The sequence below is a fragment of the Geotrypetes seraphini genome, chromosome 4 (assembly GCF_902459505.1).
Source record: "Geotrypetes seraphini chromosome 4, aGeoSer1.1, whole genome shotgun sequence".
Classification (NCBI taxonomy): domain Eukaryota; kingdom Metazoa; phylum Chordata; class Amphibia; order Gymnophiona; family Dermophiidae; genus Geotrypetes; species Geotrypetes seraphini.
This window is the reverse complement of record NC_047087.1, coordinates 246,726,268-246,747,836: the sequence shown is the minus strand read 5'-3', so window position 1 is coordinate 246,747,836 and position 21,569 is coordinate 246,726,268. Positions and strand designations below refer to the sequence as shown.

At 42.5% G+C, this 21,569-nt stretch overlaps 1 protein-coding gene across 4 annotated transcripts in view; it reads right to left on the bottom strand.

Moving 5' to 3' along the window:
- ANK3 (ankyrin 3) overlaps window positions 1–21,569 on the bottom strand; it is a 972,780-nt gene that overhangs the window by 352,802 nt on the left and 598,409 nt on the right. For all 4 annotated transcript variants that reach the window (XM_033941649.1, XM_033941646.1, XM_033941647.1 and 1 more), the window contains 2 exons: window positions 13,902–14,000; window positions 4,331–4,429 (listed from right to left, as the gene is read on the bottom strand). In XM_033941649.1, coding sequence (XP_033797540.1) covers window positions 4,331–4,429; window positions 13,902–14,000 — 198 coding nt within the window. The remainder of the gene's footprint in view (window positions 1–4,330; window positions 4,430–13,901; window positions 14,001–21,569) is intronic.

Below are 21,569 nucleotides of genomic sequence, written 5' to 3'. Positions count from 1 at the left end.
CTCCGACGTCAGCGCTGACGTCGGAGAATACTTCCGTTTGGCTATTTGTGTGCGGCAGGGCAGGCAGGAGCAGAAGACAAGCCTCGCGGCTTGAGCTTCGTTTTGCTGAGAAAGTTGCAAAGATGGGCTGGGAGGCAAACACGGAACACAAAAGGGGGGAGGGAGTGCGTTTTGGACACAAGGCATGAACTTGGGAGAGAGGAAGGGAGGGAAAGAGATGCTGAGGTGGGGGAGGGAATGGGTTTTTGGACACAGAAGAAATGGACTTGGGAGAGAGGAAGGGAGGGAAAGAGATGCTGAGGTGGGGGAGGGAATGCGTTTTTGGACACAGAAGAAATGGACTTGGGAGAGAGGAAGGGAGGGAAAGAGATGCTGAGGTGGGGGAGGGAATGCGTTTTTGGACACAGAAGAAATGGACTTGGGAGAGAGGAAGGGAGGGAAAGAGATGCTGAGGTGGGGGAGGGAATGCGTTTTTGGACACAGAAGAAATGGACTTGGGAGAGAGGAAGGGAGGGAAAGAGATGCTGAGGTGGGGGAGGGAATGAGTGTTTGGACACAGAAGGCATGGACTTTGGAGAGAGGAAGGGAGGGAAAGAGATGGTTGTGTACACGGGGAATAGAAGAAAAGAGAATTTTTGGTCATAGGGAGGGAGTGAGGTACAGATAGTGGCATACCAGGGTGGGGAGGGGGGCGGTCTGCCCCACCCCGGGTTTACGTCCCAAGGGGGTGCACAGCTGGCCACCCTCCAGTGTTGTCCCTAGGCCGGCAAACTGCGGCTCTTTAGCCACTTGAGTGCCACCGCCGCCAACGGTGTTGTTGGCGGTGGCAGCATTATAAAATACTTTCTTTGTGTTTATTTGATTCCTATTCAAGAGAATTACTTTATATATAGTCAATATAGGCACAGAGTTAAATTTTTTAACATTTTCTAATGGTGGTGTGCCTCGTGATTTTTTTCATGAAACAAGTGTGCCTTTGCCCAAAAAAGGTTGAAAAACACTGTTCTAGGGTAATTTTCAAAGGGGTAAGAGTGTTAAATGTAACCAAAGGATGAGTACTTAACTTGGAACTAAGTGTGGCTCCCTTATAGAAAGGACAAACCAATATGGAGTTTCTATTTAAATATACAAAAGTTGTAAAATCCCTTCAATTTAGTTAAAACAAAGATCAAAGAGAACAAGGGGTGTAAAACTCAGCTTTTTAAAAACTCAGTTCCTTATTACCAGTTGCCAGTTCCAAAATGGCTACTAATATTTCTGGAAAATTCCACTGGAGGGCAGTAGTTTCACTATGAAACGTGTTGAACTGATGCTTTTAAAGTATTTAGCATGGATAAACATCAACAACCATAGTACAGAAGTGACAGATCACTTTAAAAAACTGAAAAAACACATTGTTTTCAAAGCAGCAATATGTGTTGACACATAAGCACACTTGACAATGAATGCACTTTGTGGAAAGTTCCAGAATGCATGGAAAACAGAAACGTTAATCTGCTACAGAAGACACAATATTGCAGTGCTAATAAAAATTTAACAGATATACACTGCATTACTTTTCACTATTATTTGGACATGTGTATATTAGATCTTTGGAGCTCACTGAGAGTGGTTTAATGGTTTAATAGCCATGCTACATCCCAGTTCTGAGCATTTAGTCCTGATAAGTTGGCAACAAGCAATATATAAATATATAAATCAATTTTTTCCAAACAGATAGCACTTTCACTTTTTGTGTGTTTGCATGGATGTAATTTAAATCACACATAGTGTACTCCCATGATGGTGTATAGCATTGCTTGAAAAAGAGCCTGCTTAATACTTATAAGCCTGGAACTCTGGTTATCTTTCCAGTGTCCCGTTATCTTTCATGATCACACTGAGGGTACACTTATTATAATATATTTTGATTTGATACCAACTTATCTCAATTATTTCAACAGGGATTATTAGTTTTGTAGACTATCAGTGAGTTCCCTGTATTGGGTTTTTTGCATAGTGTATTTAGGTGCCATTTTATAAAATATAGCAGCTCAGTTCCAGTCACACTATTTCATTTCACAGCAATACTTTATCCCCCCCCCCCCACCACACACACCTTTTTTTTTTTTCCAAAACATAGTGCGGTGTTTAGTGCTGGCCACAGCACTAACAACTCCGATGCTCATGGGAATTCTATGAGCGTCGGAGCTGTTACGGCTGCGGCTGGTGCTAAAAATCGCGCTATGGTTTTTTTAAAAGGGGGGGGAGGTTATTTTCTTATTCCTTTATCTTTGATGCAATATCAATGGGAGGCATTCAATATAATTACTTTCCTTAAAATGAATTTTATATTTCTTATTTCATTCTTTTTTTTTTATTATTATTATTTGGGTCTTCAGATGTCTGACAGGGTGTAGGGCTCCTGTTCTTCCAGCCTATATCCTCATTGATCCATTTCTCTTATTTTCTTATCAAATCTGCTAACATTTACTTTCTTTAACCATTGATTACTTTACTTATTGACATGACTTATCTTTAAAGCAGTGCTTCATTTTATAAAATAGAGCAAAACTAGAATACTAGGTACCTGTATACACATACATGGGTGTATGCCACATTCTGGTGCTTACACTTAGGTACATTTTTGTTACCTAAGTATTGACACCTTCTTTATAGAATTCAAAAAAAGGGGCACTAAGGTCCTGATTCTATAAATAGCACCTGAAGTTAGATGCCTAGATTGGCACGCTTAGCCGATCTAGGTGCCTAATTTAATTTTCTTAATTGCGTTAATCAACACCATTAATTGAAAGCGCCATTAAAATCAATTAAAAAATGATAAAAATATTAATTAGCTGGTAGGCACCTAACTTGCCTACAGCCTGGCTGCCCTGGGTAGACCTGCTATTGCTATCAGAAGCTAAACAGGGTCAGGCCTGGCTAATACCTGGATGGGGGACCACTGGGGAATACCAGGTGCTGCAGGGCCCTATGTTAGGAAGCAGTAACATAGTGGAGCCACACACTGCGCAGGAGAAGGCAATGGCAAGTCACTCCTGTACTCTGCCTTGAAACATCACAAGGGGGATTTCTCACTGTGCATGCAGCCATGGGTCAGTGGTCAACTTGAAGGCATATGTACACAGGCACCTAACTCAATAGACACCTACCAACAAGTAGGCATGGTTAGGGGCGCATTCCAGGCAGATTTTGGGGGGTGGTTTTATTTAGGCGCCAGTAGGCCCCTAACTTGGGCGCACTAAGGCCAAGAAAACCCTGGCTTAAATGGCAGTGTGCCCAAGGATTCAATGCCCACCAGTGCCTAACATCATTTAGGCACTGCTAGGCATGGCTCTATAAGCAGCACCTAGCGGATGATTGACAGTTCTGCTCAATGGTGCCTAGCAGTTAGGCATCATTTATAGAATCAGGGCCTAAGTACTATTATATAAATGATGTGCGAGGTTGGGTGCCATTTACAGAATAGTGCTTAGCTCTGGGATCAGTGCCCAATTTTGATTGCAAGAATTTACACCAACTGAACCCTGGTGTGAATCCTTGTGGCCAATTATACATTAGGTGCGGATATCTCCGAGTATTATAATGCTTGCACAAATTTCAGGAACATCCCTGACCCACCCAGTGGCATAGCGAGGGTGAGCAGCGCCCAGATGAGGTGGCACCCTTCCCCCCCATGTTGCATGCATGCTCCCCTTCCCCGTAACTTTTTAACTTCAGTGTGAGCAGCCACTAACTTACTGCCCATGTCGGCTTCGGTGCTTAGGGTGCTGTCTCTGGTCTCACTTCCTAGGCGTGGGTCCCGGAATTGATGTCGAGAGAGCGCCGAAGCTAACGCGGGCAGAAAGTTGGTGGCTGCTTGTGCCACAGTTAAAAAGGTACAGGGGAAGGGAAAGGGTGCGTGTGTGGCAGGGGGAGGAGTGGGGGGGGGGGTCAGAGAGGTGCCAGCGCCCTGAAGGTGGCGCCTGAGGTAGACCGCTCCTCTTGCCCCCCCTAACTATGCCACTGGATCCACCCATGCCCCTCCCATTGCCATGTCCACTTTTCAGATCAACATGGAAAAATAACAACTATAAAGATGTGTGCGTAAATTCCAATTATTGCCAACTAGTGCTAATCATTGTTAGAGCCCAATTATTGGTGCTAACTGGTTCGTTAAGTTATTAAATTGTACATGTGAATTAAACTGGTCATGTGTCCAAATTTGCATGCACAATTTTGAGTGCTACATATAGAATTAGGGAGTAAGGAAAAAGAGGTGCATTGCTCACGGATGTGCATACTCAACTTCACTAAACGCTTTTATTAAACTTAGATTATCACACCTTACCCTGGTTTTGGCATCAATTTTGGCTCCTCGGTCCAGCAGTAGTTTCACCATATTGGCATTTCCTCTCTTTGATGCAACATGCAGTGGTGTAATATCATTCTGCCAATAAAAATGTATTTAGGCATTTATAATATGTGCTTAACAATAAGCTGTAGAAACAGGAAAGAGGGAATCAAAAGCACAGTAAACGGAGCACAACAAAAATAGCACATTGGACCCCAACAACTGGTGTGAAGGCATAGTGATTTTCTTAGAGAACACCTGGCCAGTCAAGTTTCAGGATATCCACAATGAATATGCCTAAATGTACTAGCATACACTTCCTCCCTTGCATGCAAATATCGCTCATGAATATTCATTGTGGGTATCCTGAACCCAACTGGCCAGGTAGTCTCTGAGGACTGCGTTGAAAACCACTGCTATATAGCACAATTTTATATCCCAATGCAGGTGAGTTGCCATCCCCCCCCCCCACAACTCCTTACTAGATTTCCTGTGGTGCAGTAGCTAAAGTTCCTGTAAGGTACATAGCAGCCTGCATCTCTAGAGCAGCGGTTCTCAACTGGTACGTCATGACATAGTCTCAGGGTTGGCACACAGAAAGATAAAGTGGTGCTGGAAAAAGTTCAAAGAAGATGGTAAAGGGAATGGCACTCCTCTTGTATGAGGAAAGACTAAAACGGTTAGGGCTCTTCAGCTTGGAAAAGAGGTGGCTGAGGGGAGATATGATTAAAGTCTACAAAATCCTGAGAGGAGGTGGATTGATTTTTACTCAGTCAAAAATTACAAAGGCTAGGGAAACTTAATGAAGTTACAGGGAAATACTGTACTTATAAAACCAATAGGAGGAAATTTATTTTCACTCAGAGAATAGTTAAGCTCTGGAACGTGTTGCCAGAGGTTGTGGCTGCTTTTAAGAAAGGTTTGGACAATTTCCTGGAGGTAAAGGCCATAGTCTGTTATTGATAAAGACACGGGGGAAGCCACTGTTTGCCCTGGATCAGTACATGGAATATTGCTACACCTTGGGTTTGGGCCTGGTACTAGTAACCTGGATTGGCCACCATGAGAATGGGCTACTACCCAGTGGGGCTATTCTTATGGGGTTTTTTTTTTCCTTTTTGCTGTGTAACATGTCTCTTCCCTCCCGTCCCACCATGGATCCAACACATCTCATTCATACTCCTTTAGCCTCCTCCTCAATCCATAAAAACCTGAGTTCTTTGCTGGCAGCGGCAGTGGTAACACACTGCCTGGACCAACCAGGATCCTTCCCTCCACTGCATCGCAACCCTCTGGCATAACGGACCAATCTGTGTCACATCAATCTGTGGAGGTCATGTATGAAGTGTCACATGTGTGAACAATGTCCATCAGGTGCGTCCTGACTAAAAAAGGTTGAGAACCATTGCTCTAGAGCAGGGCTGCGCAAGTCCGGTCCTCGAGATCTACTGGCAGGCCAGGTTTTCTGGATATCCACAATGAATATGCAAGAGAGAGATTTGCCTGCACTGCCTTATTGGTATGCAAATCTCTCTCATGCATATTCATTGTGGATATCCAGAAAACCTGGCCTGCCAGTAGATCTCGAGGACCGGACTTGGGCATCCCTGCAAGTCTAGAGGGACAGATATGTGCAGGTTACTTATGATGTAAGCCCTCTCAATGTCTGCAATTCACTTTATAATGGTCTTCTATTAAGCCATGTGAACTAGTCCAATGTATGCAAATTAAACTGTTTTGGAGGAGCCTGTAGATCTGACTGTGTTCTTCCCCTGCTGGTTGGGGTGGGGGGAGGGGGAGAGTATGGCACAGTGGTTAAAGCCACACTGCTCCATGTGACCCAAGACAGACAGGGAAAAATGCTTGAGTACCTGAATAAATTTATGTAAACCATTCTGAGTTCCCTTGGGAGAATGGAATAGAAAATTAAATAAATAGTCAGCATCACCTCTGGATCTTTTATAGATTTAGACTTAAATTTCTAATGCCCACTCACAGAGCTCTTTACATTGAAATACCATACTATCTATCTTCTCAACTTGTTTATCTATTGCAGTAATCAAATGTGTTTTCTTCAAGTTAAGATTGGCAAGAAAATAGCATAATCTTAGTACACCTGAAATTCAGATTGGTAATTCATAGTATTATAACACCCCATTTTGATTATTGCAATGTTTATATTTTAGGTTTACCAGCATATTCATTGTGTGCTCTGCAATTGTGAGGCAATCATGGTCTCAGGCCCCTCCCACTGCATCCCAGAAAGAACTAAAGGAGGAAATAGCGTAACTACTACAGCAAGTTTGCAATCTATCCCAGAAAACAGGAGTGATCCCGGAGGATTAGAAGATAGCCAATGTTACACCCATTAAAAAGGGATCAAGAGGTGATCCGGGGAATTACAGACCGGTGATTCTAACCTCGGTTCCGGGGAAAATGGCGGAAGTGCTGATAAAAGACAGCATCGATGAGCATTTTGAAAGAAATAAACTTCTAAACACAAGCCAACATGGCTTCTGCAAGGGGAGATCATGCCTAACGAACTTATTGCACTTCTTCGAAGGAATTAACAAACGGATGGACAAAGGGGACCCCATAGACATCGTATATTTAGATTTCCAAAAAGCCTTTGACAAGGTACCCCATGAACGCCTACTTCAGAAACTAAAGAACCATGGGGTGGAAGGAGACGTACATAGATGGATCAGGAATTGGTTGGTGGGTAGGAAGCAGAGGGTAGGAGTAAAGGGCTACTACTCAGACTGGAGGAGGGTCACGAGTGGTGTTTCGCAGGAGTTGGTGCTCAGACCGCTGCTATTCAATATATTTATAAATGATATAGAAACAGGGACGAAGTGTGAAATAATAAAATTTGCAGACGACACCAAACTATTTAGTGGTGCTCGGACTAAAGAGGACTGCGAAGAATTACAAAGGGACCTGAACAGACTAGATGAGTGGGCAACGAGATGGCAGATGAAGTTCAATGTAGAGAAATGTAAAGTATTGCATGTAGGAAGCAGAAACCCGAAGTATAGCTATAAGATGGGAGGGATATCCAAGAAAGGGACTTGGGGGTAATTGTGGACAAAACAATGAAGCCAACGGCACAGTGCACGGTGGCCGCTAAGAGAGCAAATAGAATGCTAGGTATAATCAAGAAGAGTATTACAACCAGAACTAAAGAAGTTATCCTGCCATTGTATCGGGCGATGGTGCGTCCGCATCTGGAGTACTGCGTCCAATATTGGTCGCCATACCTTAAGAAGGATATGGCGATACTCGAGAGGGTTCAGAGGAGAGTGACATGTTTGATAAAGGGTATGGAAAACCTTTCATACATTGAGGGACTGGAGAAACTGGGGCTCTTTTCCCTGGAAAAGAGGAAAATTAGAGGGGATATGATAGAGACTTACAAGATCATGAAGGGCATAGAGAAAGTAGAGAGGGACAGATTCTTCAAACTTTCGAAAACTACAAGAACGAGAGGGCATTCGGAAAAGTTGAAAGGGGGCAGATTCAAAACCAATGCTAGGAAGTTTTTCTTCAACTAACGGGTGGTGGATACCTGGAATGCGCTTCCAGAGGGATAGGACAGAGTACAGTATTAGGGTTCAAGAAGGGATTAGACAATTTTCTGAAGGAAAAGGGGATAGAGGGATATAGATAGAGGACTACTACACAGGTCCTGGACCTGTTGGGCCGCCGCACGAGTGGACTGCTGGGCACGATGGACCTCTGGTATGACCCAGCAGAGGCACTTCTTATGTTCTTAAGATGCAATTGGAGGGGGAAGGACCATCATTCTCATCACACGGCCCTGTAGGCAGAAAGGAGTGTGCTGGTGATGTGTGTGTGTGTGTGTGGAGGGGGTGGGGGGTTGCCTCATGTCGGGTGGTGTCAGGTGATGTGGTATTGCTTCATGTTGGGTGGTGTTGGGTGATGTAGGGGAGTCCAGGAATGTTTGGGGATGTGGGGTGATCTTGGGGGGAGGGGGGTTCAGGAATGTCAGGGGGAGGGGTGTAAGGCTTCAGTTGACCTTGGCAGGGGGAATCCCCATCAGCTGAGCTGGAAGGAATCCTTGAAACTAGCTCAGCTGATGGGGATTCCCCTGTCGCGATCAGACAAGGTAGTTGGTTACGTCAACAAAACTTGCTTTTGTATGTTTTCACGTGGATGTTTTTATGTTTGAAAATGGCCAAAAATGGTAGACGTCCCAAGGACCAAAATGTCTGCATTCGTCATTTTCAAAAATAAAAGATAAATGTTTGGCAGCTTTGAAAATGGACATTTTTTTTACTGGGTTTGTGGATGTCGTGCTGAAAACATTCAACCTCAAACTTAGAAGTCCTATCAAATCAATCTATATGGCTAAACTCCAAGATTCAAATTGGCAGAGAAAAGCTCGCCTGGAAGCATTGGATGATAGCAGGAATACGGTTATTGGATGATGTTATCTCTAATGGTAAACTGTTTGAGTTTTCACAGTTGCAACATAAATATGGTCTCAATAAATCAGATAATTTTAGATGGTTGTAACTGAAGCAGGCCATTCAGGTGGGGTTCCCTGGGTCACCAAGCTGCCCAGTGGTATAAATTGCTGACTGGATTTATTAAAAAGAAACTAAACACTGGTCTGAGAGACATTTGGAGCACTGAGATCAAGCATCAAATTTCTGCGTCTCAATGGCCACGAATTTGGACTTGGAAGATGAGATGTACAGTGTCAGCATCTATGAGACAAACATTTATTATTCTATTGTCCATTTATTATGACTTTTTGGAAATCAATTTGGGACCAAATTAATTGTTTATTAGATAATCCAGTGGCATTGTCATATGATACTGTGCTGTTTGGTATGGCAATGAGAGCAAAAAGTCAGATTTCTTCAAATAATAACAAATTATTACTTATAAAGACTGAGGTTGCCATTCAACAAATTACGTATAATTGGAAAAACTGGAGTAGATTAAATTATAATTTCTGGTGGAATTCCTTATGTCATATTTATAAAATGGAAAGATTTATTGCAATACAGCGAGGATGTTTTAGGAAATTTCAAGATGTGTGGGAGCCATTAACAAAATATTGTACTGATTAGATGACATTTTTTCCCTTAAATTTACAAGTTCAATTATGAGGGGGGAGGGTAATTTTATGATTACATAATGTACTAGGTATTGATTATATAATAGGAAGGGATGGTTAAGGGTGGGAGATAAGAATATATCATTTGTACTAGTGATGATTATTAAGTGATATACCTATTGTTAATCTGTTTTAACATATTGACACACTTATTGTAAGTTCGAAAATGAATAAAGATTAAAAAAAAAAAAAGAAGTCCTATTGAAAATGCTAGACTTGTCAATCATTCTGATCCTGAAAATTCAAACAACCTCTAAAAATTGTCTCTATCATCTATGGCAGCTATGAAATCTTTCTCTGTATATTGAAAATACAAGCCTAACACTGTGGTCCATGCAATGATAACATCACAACTAGATTGCTGTAATGCCCTGTACACTGGTCTAAACAAAAAAGAGTTTGCATCAGCTGCAACTCAGAATGCTGCAGCATGACTCATAAAGACTGCAAGTGGTATGAGCACATTACAACCCTTTCTGCAAAAACTGTTCTAGCTATCAGTACCTTACAGGGCTATATTTAAAACTCTATGGGGCTCATTTTCAAAAAAGAAAAATGTCCAAAAGTGACATAAAGGAGCAGGCGGACATTTTTCTCACCAAACCCTTCCAATTTGCTATTTTTGAAACAGATTTTATAGATGGATTTCTATGCAGTTCATCTTCAGTGCAACTGTATGTCAAGGGAAAGTGCTAGAGGTGTAGTCTGAGCAGGAGTAGGGCGGGCTTATGATTTGGACAAACCTTCTGATTCCAGCTGCGTCTGCACGACTCTACACACGCTGCTTCAGGGCCTTCTACTGCCCAGCAAATCAGAGCAGTAGAAGGCCCTGAAGCAGCGTGTGTAGAGTGCTGCAGACGCTGCTTGAATCGGAAGGTTTCAGGACCCGCAGCCCTTGTCGGACCTGAAGCGAGCTCTGGGGGGTTTTAAGTCCATCGGGGGAGGGGAGGAGAGCAGCTCCTATCCCTTCCATCTCCGTACTTCTTGGCTTTATCCTTCAGAAGGCAAGAGCTGCCACGGCTGACAGGCTCCTACCTGGGGGTCCCTACAGCACACGGAAAACGGGAGCACGCAGGTGTGCGCATGGCTTAGGGCTTTATTATATTAGATGCTTATAGATTCTCCTATGTAAGATGCACCCAACAATTCAAACTCTCCCTTCCGTCAGTGAAAGGAATCAAAGGAGTCAAGAATTTCAGTCAATCCTTGGTTTTCAAATTTTCTCAACTATGGAACGAACTTTCTCTTATTTTAAAAGGGTCCTGGTCCTTTTCAACTTTTTTGTAAATCTTTAAAAACTATTTTATTTGCCAAACATTTTGGAAACTAGTCATATTAATATTTTCTGATTGTTACTTTTTAAAGTACTTTTTTAGTTACTGTTAACCGAGTCGAGTTCCTTTCTGCCTGAAGATCCGGTATATAAAGCTAAGTTTTAGTTTAGTTTAGTTTTATGAGGAGCTTGCTTTTTATTAATTTTTGTTTCAAATTAGGCGGCTGATGGAAGGCCAGCACAGGTGGAGCTGGGAATATTTCTTTTAGTAATTCATCTTTCTGATATTGTCTACATTGGCTTTTTTTCTGATCTGAAGAAAGGTTACCTTTGAAAGCTCATCATAAAATGCAGTGAGTTAGTTCTTTTTTTTTTTTAATACTTTATTAATTTCAAATCTGAAATCAGGTTCAATAAATACATATAACATTTAAGCTTTCAAATACACCTGACATCTTATAAATGATCCTTATAAAATAAAATTATATCCCCCGCCCCTAAATATTTATGAAAATGATTTATTTTAATTATAATCAAAAAAATATCCACCCCCTCCCCCCTTACTATCTTATACTTTTTTTTTTTTAAATCAAGGAAGAATAATTTTCAGTCTTTACAATAAACCATCAATGGCCTCCACACATCTTGAAATTTGTTAAAATTTCCTTTTTGGACAGCTAACGCCCTTTCCATTTTATATATATGACAAACAGAATTCCACCAGAAACAATAATTAAGACCATTCCAATTTTTCCAATTGTAAGTGATTTGTTGAATGGCAATTCCAGTCAAAATTAACAATTAACAGTGAGTTAGTTCAATAAAAAAAGTATCATCTTCTTTCCTTTGGATTTGATAGAGGAATGATGCATATCTGTGGTGATCTGCCCTATTTATCTTGGCATAAATATTCAAAGGGGTTTAACCAAGCAGGAGAGGCCAGTGGCGTGGTGAGGGTGAGCGGTGCCTGGGGCGGCGGCGCCCCTCCCCCAACCTCTTCCCCACCCCACACCGTGCATGCCCTCTTCCTTTTCCCCATACCTTTTTAACTTCTCCGGCATGAGCGGCATGCCCAAGTCAGTGTCAGCTAGCCCTTTGATGCCACTTCCTAGGAGCGGGTCCTGGAAGTGACGTCAGTACCTACCTTTGACAGTGGTGCAATTCTCTAACCGGCGCCTATGCGTGATTGACACACAATTGGTGGCCACTTTTAAGGCAGCCCCTGACTTCGGCACTGGTTAGAGAATCCAGCCCTAGGTGTGTACATTTCAGCCCCCTCCAGAAGTCCTCCATGTGCTCTAAAAATACAGGCAGTCCCCGGATTAAGCATGAGTTACGTTTTTAAAGCTGTTCTTAAATTGGATTTATATGTAACTCAGAACTTGTAGATTTTAAGATTCTTTCTGCTTACCTCTGCTCCCAGCTGGCAAAAGGGCCAAGTGTCCCTAACCAGTGTTCCCTCTAAGGTACAGCAAGCACAACCACACACTGTTCTTAATATGGCCATGTATCATTCCTGAATCTGCTACAGGAGAAGTGTAGGAGTTTATGCCCCTGGAAACACTGCTCAGTGAAATCAAATGAAGCCGCAACTGAGTTCTTAAGTATGAGTCATATTTAAGTCAGATGTCTGTAACTCGGGGACTGCCTGTAATTAATAGTAGTAGTAGTTCTCAGCATGCTCCTACCCACTTGCATTATGCTGGCAAGGGAAGCTAGTGAACAGGGCACAATTTGGCATCCCAATTTCCCTTGCACCCTATGTGGCCACACCCTGGACCCACCTATGCTTTACTTATAGCCTTTCAAGTTCCTTGTGAACACCCCCTTGCATTTACACATTAAGTCAGAGGTTTTCAACTTAGTCCTCAGAGTCATCTGGCCAGTCAGGTTTTCAGGACATCAAAAATGAATATGTATGAGATGGTTCATAGTCAATGGCGCGCAAGACACCAGCGCACCGACAATCCAGCGCTGACAATTCAGCGCAAGACAGAAGTGCGCTGCCGAAAGCCGCCAAAAAACATATTTTTTTAAAACTCCGACGGGGGTGTGGGGGGAATCCCCCCACTTTAATACATAGTGTTCGTGCTGCCGTTTAGGGGGGAGAAAACAGAACAGTTTCCGATTTCTTTCAGGAAAAGTTCCATTTTGTCTATAATGTAGGGGGTTGCACCCCCCACACCCCCCCCAACGGCAGCGCGAACATTATGCATTAAAGTGTGGGGGGGTTCTCCCCACACCCCTGTCGGAGCTCTTAAAAAATAAGTTTTTCGGTGGCGCACATCTGTCTTGTGCTGAATTGTCAGCGCACAATTATCCCGTCACCGTATGAAATAGGTTTGCATGCACTGCCTTCTTGCTATGCAAATCTTTCTCATGCATATTCATGGTGGTTATTCTGAAAATCTGACTTCTCAGGTGGTCGCCGAGGACTGGGTTGAGAGTCGTATTCAATCTTAGATTACAGAATAATGCTAAGCATGTCATTTATGCATGCAATTCACCCATACACACTTGGATGGCAGTATTCTATGAAATGAAGTATGCATATGATGCATTTAGGTGACCTGTGAGTGGCGTAGTGAGGTGAGTGGCACTCCTCCCCCTCCCTCTTCTCCCCCCCAATCCTTCCCAACCCCCCCCCCTGCTGTGTGCACGCTCCCTTCCCTTCCCCTGTGCCTCTTTAATTTTTCTGGTGCGAGCAGCATCACAAACTTGCTGCCTGCATCGTGTCTTCTCTCTCTCTCTGATGCCACTTCCTAGGCGCAGGACCCGGAAGTGACGTCAGAGAGAGCTGACACCGATGCAGGCAGCAAGTTTGTGATGCTGCTCACGCCAGGAAAGAGGTACAAGGGAAGGGAAAGGGCGCACACGCACAGCAAGGGGTGGTCAGGAAGGAGCAGGGATATAGAGAGGAGGATGGGTACCGGCAACCCCACCAAGACGGCACCTCCCCCTTACTACGCCACTGCCTGTTATAGAATCAGAGGGTATTTGACCAATTTGCTTGGTCGCAAGCTCAAATGACCCTATTCATTTCTAATCAAACGCATTCAGTCATTTGTAGCTATAACCTGGTTTTAAATACGGCCAAGATGAACATATGCACCAAAGGTATAACACATGGCAAACTGCAGCCTTACCCTTGCAGTGAAATCCACAGCAGCACCACGATTTAAGAGTAATGTGGCTACATTGATGTTCCCGTAGTGAGCAGCGATATGCAGCGGAGTGAAGCCACTCTGTAAAATAGAAATGCGCCAGATAGGTGGTTATTTCCTTACTCACCCTCCGATGTCAATTTCACAGCACTGACAGGAAAAATAAAAATCCACACAAACAAGCTAACGAGCAGCATCTGTTGGAAGGCAACATCCCATTCTGTGCTAGATATCAGTCAGTGCCAATTGTTCGAATAACTTGGGATATCGCTATAGAGAAGGCATTCCTCTCACAGCAAAGGCATATCACGGGCCATTATTTGATTAATTTTTTATTTTTTAAGCACTTTTAAAAAGCATCAGAAATGTATGTGTGTAATCATTTAAACTGGTCTAATTAGTATTAATTATGAAATGGTCTTCCTATCTTGGGCATTTTATTTGATTAACAGGGTATATCAGTAGCACCTAGAAATATGCAGCTACAACCTTTGTGTTACTGTGTTTCAAATTCGAAGACCTTTTTTAAGTTATACAAATGCTAGTTCTCTTTTTGCGTTCTTGCATTCAACATAAAATAGAGGTAAATCACCCCTTCTTTTCTCTAGATGCCTAGGCTAATCAGGCCTTAGGATTAGTGGGGATGGGCGGACCCGCTATGCCTAAGGCCTGATTGGTCCAGGCTTCTAGAGCCTGGGCCAATCAGGCCGGGCCCATCTCATTTCCACGAGGCGGGCCTGTCGGCTGGACGGCAACAAGACCCGTCCAGCCAACCAACATTTATTTATTTATTTATTTTATTTATTTATTTAGATTTTTATCCCGTCCTCCCAATAGCTCAGAACGGTTTACAAATGAACATACACAGTGGGGAGTAACTAGACATATAAGTAGTACAACAGGTTTAGGGATTGGATTTATAGTTTTTGGAGAGAATTAAATACAGGGAGAGTATGCAGAAAGAGAGAAGGGGGAAATACAGTAGTTTAGTTTAAGGAAAGTTATAAGCGTTTAGGTACAATTTGTTAGTGGATAGAGTAAGAGAGGGTCATACTGGAATTTAAAGGTTAGTTGGAGAGAGAGGTTAGTTGGGGGGGTGTCCAGAGGGTGTCCAGCTTTCTGGCAGGAGGAATTAGGCATCCTACTGCCGGCGATTACGAGTTTGGGGGGGAGAGGGGTTCCGGGGGGTTCCGGCAGGAGGAGTTGGGCATCCTCCTGCCAGCGATTACGAGTTTGGTGGGAGGGGGGTTCCGGGGATTCCAGCAGGAGGAGTTGGGCATCCTCCTGCCGGTGATGGGACAGGCGGCAGTGGCCGCTATACTTATTGCAGCAGGGAGATCTCTTGCCGCTATAAGTATAGCGGCCGCGTCTACTTACAATGTAGACCAGCATTTTGCTGGCCTACATTTTAAGCGTCTCTTCCTCTACTAGGGAGACACATAGGGCCACCTAGGTTCGCCTAAGGCCCTTAGGCGAGCTTAGGCGTCTTGCGGGGCCTCCCTAGGCTCCCGGAGGTGCCTTCAATATAGGTGGCCTGACTGGGGAGCATTTTTTTTAAAAACGTGCATCCCAATTGGCTGATTAGACATATGTAGGACGCCTACAGCTGCCTAAAATCGGGATGCACTTTGCAGAATCAAGGCCTATAAGTCTGAATTTTAAATTGCTATTGATATTATCAAGCTTTTAGAGGACATCTTTACAGTGGTTCCCAACCCTGTTCTGGAAAACCACTAGGCCAATCAGGTTTTCAGGCTAGCCCTAATGAATATGCATGAGAGAGATTTGCATATAATGGAAGTGACAGGCATGCAAATCTGCTCCATGCATATTCATTAGGGCTAGCCTGAAAACCTAATTGGCCTGGTGGTCCTCCAGGACAGGGTTGGGAATCACTGCTTTAGATTTCACAATTATATTGTATGATCCTCTGATGAAGGCTCTATTGCTGAAACACAGTCCATGCCAGGTCTTAGTTGTGTTTCACAGTTGTCAAACCACTGCTTGAGTAGCTGAGGTGAAGTAAGTTTGCAGTCAGAATTACATAACTGTGATTGGTTGAAGTTGGATCCACATTTGCAGAAGGATTTGATTCTGTTTAACTTTACTAGTTGCTAACCAGTGAACAATATGAATGTAATCCAATATACAAAATTAGTTGCATTTGAAAGAGGAGCAAAACCTGAAACACATGGGTGCTTATTTGAAAAGCAGATGAACCTCATAAAATGCCCAAAAAACATCCATCTGCTAAAAATGTCCAAACCTTGTTTTGGAAATTCAGAATTTGTATGTTTCATGCAAGGGGGGGGGGGGGGTGTGGGTGTGGGCATACTTTCTGTGGGACTAGGGAAGGTCCAAAAAAATAGGACATCCAACTGAGATTTTTGAATGGGAAGAAATGTCCATGTCTAAAAAGAAGGATGTTTTTTTATAATCTAGACCTGTTTCAGCCAAGTCCATGTTACAATAAGTTGCTCTAGTTGGGCAGCTGACCACTGGAGGCATTAAGGCATAGACCCGCGTTAATCCTCCAATAGATGCTGTCCCCTTCCCGCTCCCCTGGAAAAGAAAACCAGGCTCTAAGGGCCAGATTCTATAAAAGGTGCATAACCGCTTCTAACTTTTAGACACTGGTCCATGAGGTTATCAATCAACCAACATAAAATAAAGGTTTATAGAATCACATCTAATGGCGCCTAAATGGACTTAGGCATCGCTAGGGGTCCTAGAGGTAGGCGCTTGTATATTTCATTTAGGCATCGCAAGGCATTTGACAATGCTTAAACCCAGGCGCCTACTGATTTCTAATTAAAAAGTAGACGTGGTTAAGGGTGGAGTATAGGAGTGCTTTGAGTTAGGCACTGCTAGGCACTTAACTTAAGCTCAGGTAGGTGCCTGTATTATAGACCAGAAAATCCCTGTCTTACATTACAGATAGGAACATTGTAGGCACTTAGTTGTACCTAACTCAAATTTAGGCACCATTAAGCATTATTCTATAAATGGCGCCTAGATTTGATTGATGTGCAGTAGACACCATTTTTGCTAGGCACCTACCATCTAGGCACATTTATAGAATCTGGCACAGAATACAGTCATACACCTTATTTTCTTGTTCAAAAAAGGGGATAGAATCACAGCATTTTTATCAAATTACACAGGCTGCAATTGAGGCAAGGATATTATTTATTTAAATTGTATTATTTATTTAAATGTTATTGCATGCTGTTCAAAATTCTACTCGAAAGGGTCCAGAGAAGAGCGACTACGATGGTTATGGATTTGGAGGAGCTGTCGTACAGTGAAAGATTAGAGAAACTGGGCCTCTTCTCCCTCAAACAGAGGAGATTGAGAGGAGACATGATCGAAACATTCAAGGTACTGAAGGGGATAGACTTAGTAGATAAGGACAGGTTGTTCACCCTCTCCAAGGTAGGGAGAACGAGAGGGCACCTCTTTAAAGTTGAAAGTGGATAGATTCCGTACAAACGTAAGGAAATTCTTCTTCACCCAGAGAGTGGTAGAAAACTGGAACGCTCTTCCGGAATCTGTCTTAGGGGAAAACACCCTCCAGGGATTCAAGACAAAGTTAGACAAGTTCCTGCTGAACAAGAACGTAGCTGGTAGGGCTAGTCTCACTTAGGGAGCTGGTCTTTAACCAGAGGGCCGCCACGTGAGCGGACTGCTGGGCATAATGGACCACTGGTCTGACCCAGCAGCGGCAATTCTTATGTTCTTATGCCCCTCATTATATGTAACCTCTTGTTCAATTTCTATCAGTAGAGCAAATATATAGGTTACAAGGTAGATCACCGTTTATTTTTTCCAGACTGGGAAGGAAATATTTGGTAGATTGTTTAATTCTGTCTTCACATTTCAGGCTGGAAAGCTTTGGAAAACTTCACAATCCCAAATCATGTAAATAACAAATTATGGAATGTTTAGGAGATCCTTGAAAACTTATTTGTTTCAGGAATATGTTTTGAAAACTAGATAGTGATTCTTCATTTATGTTTTGTTTAAGTGCACTGCAAATGATGTAATTCTGGATGAAAAGTCCTCCACAGCAGACCACATTGAACCATGCTTGTGAGACTTATATGGTATATAAATATACAAAGTAATGTCCAATAGGCAGGTAAATTTACACATGTATAACCTGTGGATACATTTGAGATGTTTCTATGGAGAGGGGTTTGCACTAACACACATACTTTTGAAAATTCAACTTCATGTATGCATATTTATCCAGAAACACTTTGGACTTCTTTTACGAAGGTGCGCTAGTGGTTTTATCGCATGCACCGTATTAGCATGCGCTATAGCACGCGCTAGCCAAAAATCTACTGCCTGCTCAAAAGGAGGCGGTAGCGGCTAGCAGACGTGGCAATTTAGCACGCGTTATTCCACGCATTAAGCCCCTAGCACACCTTCGTAAAAGGAGACCTTTGTGTTCCGATAGGAGGTAAAAACATTAGTGCCTAGTTTTCATAGGGTGATTTTCAAAGTGAGCGTATGCGCATGTACAGTGAAGTTACATATCTGTAACAGGTATTTTCACAAATCACAGCCAGCAGAAATAGTTAGAGACACAAGTGGGTGATATCAGCATGCTTTGCTAGCTGGAGCAGCTCTGCCAGAGCTCAACACTTAATCTGAAGTTCTGAGCATGTGCAGCTCTTCCCATGAGCAGCAGTCTCCTCAGTTCCATAGCTCAAGATGTTTTTGGCTGTATTAGCTCAGGGGTTCTTAACCCAGTCCTCGGGGCACACTCAGAATGTCAGGTTTTCAGGATACCCACAATGAATATGCATGAGTTAGATTTATATACAATGGAGATAGTGCATGCAAATTTATCAAATACATATTTATTGTGGACATCCTGAAAACCTGACTGGCTTGCTGTTTCTCGAGGGCTGGGTTGAGAACCCCTGCTTTAACTCGATAGACTGCCTATTATTATGCGCTTAACTCTATAGGTTTGTTCGTTGTCCTGGAGTGCAACTATACAAAGTAGGGTAAATATAGTCAAATATTGATATTCAATTCATTAAAATGCTATACCAAGAATACCATAACATAAAATTAATTAAATATTTAATTTATTGATTTCTTTAATTCAATTCATATCCTAAAAACTAACAAAATTTATTTCATCTACAGTTAAAATCAACAATAACATGTATTACAAAGTGCAAAATGCTACTAATAACAAAATCATAGGCTGAGAAAAGATACAGGTACTATCAAAAGCTTTAAAGTAGAGTCCATCAATCAATCTTCAAGGTTCTTAATGATGTTAAGTTTTGAAGCCATTCAGGCCCAATGAAGCTCACTTAACTTGATGATGAGTCAATTAAAGTCCCAATATCACCTTGAGTAGTAATCTGTAGGCTTGGCCAGGCCTGTTGTTCCTTATATTAATGATCCAATTAGAAATGCTTAATCAGTTCTGAGGTTCTCTCTTCTTAATCCTTAAAGTTTTCCATTTTTAATTACTTATATTATTCAATCAGCATAACTCCAGCTGAGTTTCAGTTGAGTCTATCATCAGGGAGGTTGAAGATATAAGTAGTAAGATAATAAGAAGAGTTCTCTAAATACTAAATGCTACAACTAGTGCATTTACTATAGTCAAATACATTCCAATAACCATTAATCCTCAGTTCCTAGTTATGAATACCTAACTTACAACTGTTTAAACTATTTAAAATTATAACTTTTATCTGAAATTACTTCTGATACAGATCTCCGGCTGAGAGTTCCTGCTGGTAAACATCAAGTAAGGGAACTACCACCACAGAGCTCCTTATATAAGAGGAGACTACCTGGTCACATGACTCCCAATGACCTATCCTCTAGGAGCTTAATTGTCATCCAATTTAACATCTCAATCTTTGCTTTATAAAGAACAGAAATTAATATATGACTGGCACACAGTGGAGCCATGGGATCTTAACCATGAAATTGAATGGCCTGCCAAAATGTTCTAACTCTCTTTTACTGGAGGGGGACATTTTAATTAATTCAATTTATCTCAATTTATTCTAATTTAACTTCATTCCAATTTAATTCCATTCTTTGGATGTTAAATTGAAGATTGATTGATGGACTCTACTTTAAAGCTTTTGATAGTACCTGTAGCTTTTCCCAGCCTATGATTTTGTTATTAGTAGCATTTTGCACTTTGTATTACATGTTATTGTAGATTTTAACTGTAGATGAAATAAATTGTTAGTTTTTAGGATATGAATTTAATTAAAGAAATCAATAAATTAAATATTTAATTAATTTTATGTTATGGTATAGCGTTGTCCTGGAGTGGCCTACTTTGTTGCTGAGTTGCTTAACTCAGAAAGGTTAAGCAACACTATTCATCCTACATGGCGTAAATACGTATGAGTTGAGTTTCTTTCATTTGAAAGGAAGCTCTGGAATGAGAGGGCATAGGATGAAGTTAAGAGGTGATAAGTTCAGGAGTAATCTAAGGAAATACCATATTTTTCACTCCATAAGATGCACCTGAACATAAGATGCACCCTCCTCTAGAGGAGGAAAAACCAAGAAAAAAAAAATTCTGAACCAAATGGTGTGCCCTGTACCCTGTCCCCCCTCTAGTGGTCTAGTGGTAGGCCAGGACAGGGTACAGGGCACATCTAGTGGTGGGCACGTCTAATGGTAGGCAGCCCCAAAGCAGCCAGCCAGCCCCAGACCAGCCAGCCAGGCTGCCCCAAACCAGCCAGCCCACCCCAGGCCAGCCAGCCAGCCCCAGGCTAACCAGCCCCAGGTCAACCAGCCAGCCAGCCCCAGGCAAGTCTCCTGTATCATTTTTTAATTCTGCCATCAGCTCCAGCCGGCTTCTCTCCCTCCCTGCCTGTTGTGGCAGCCTTCGCTCTCCCAGGCACTTCATTTCCCAGCCAGCGGCGAAACAAATCAGCAGCGTGGGCATCAGGAGCAAGCTTTACGCTCTCCCGCTTGGCTCCGCGCTGCTTTCCGAATGGCTGCCTTAAGTTCTCGCGAGTCCGACGAGAACCTATGGCAGCCATTCGGAAAGCAGTGCAGAGCAGAGAGCGTAAAGCTTGCTCCTGACGTCCACGCTGCTGATTTGTTTCGTCGCTGGCAGGGAAATAAGATGAGGGCACTGGACCACAAGGTAAAAAAGGGGGAACACCAACGGCAATGACGAATGGATGGACCAGGGGGGTTAAAAAAAAAAGGTGGTGCAGCGGGCGGGTGGGTTTAAAAAGGTGTGGCAGGTGGGTTTTACAATTGTACGGGGGGGAGGAAGTGTAACAAAATTTGTACCTTTGCTTCATAAGACGCACTGAGATTTCCACCCACTTTTGGGTAGAAAAAAAGTGCATCTTATGGAGTGAAAAATACAGTACTTTTTTACTTAAAGGGTGGTAGATGCATGGAACAGTTTCCCAGAAGAAGTGGTAGAGACAGAGACTGTCTGAATTCAAGAAAGCATAGGATAGGCATGTGGGATCTCTTAGAGAGAGGAAGAGATAATGGTTAGTATGGATGGGCAGACTGGATGGGCCATTTGGCCTTTATCTGCCATCATGTTTCTATGTAACCAAATGCATTCTCTCTGACTGAAGACAGTCCAAACAACGGAGAGAAGTGAAACAATGAAGCGAT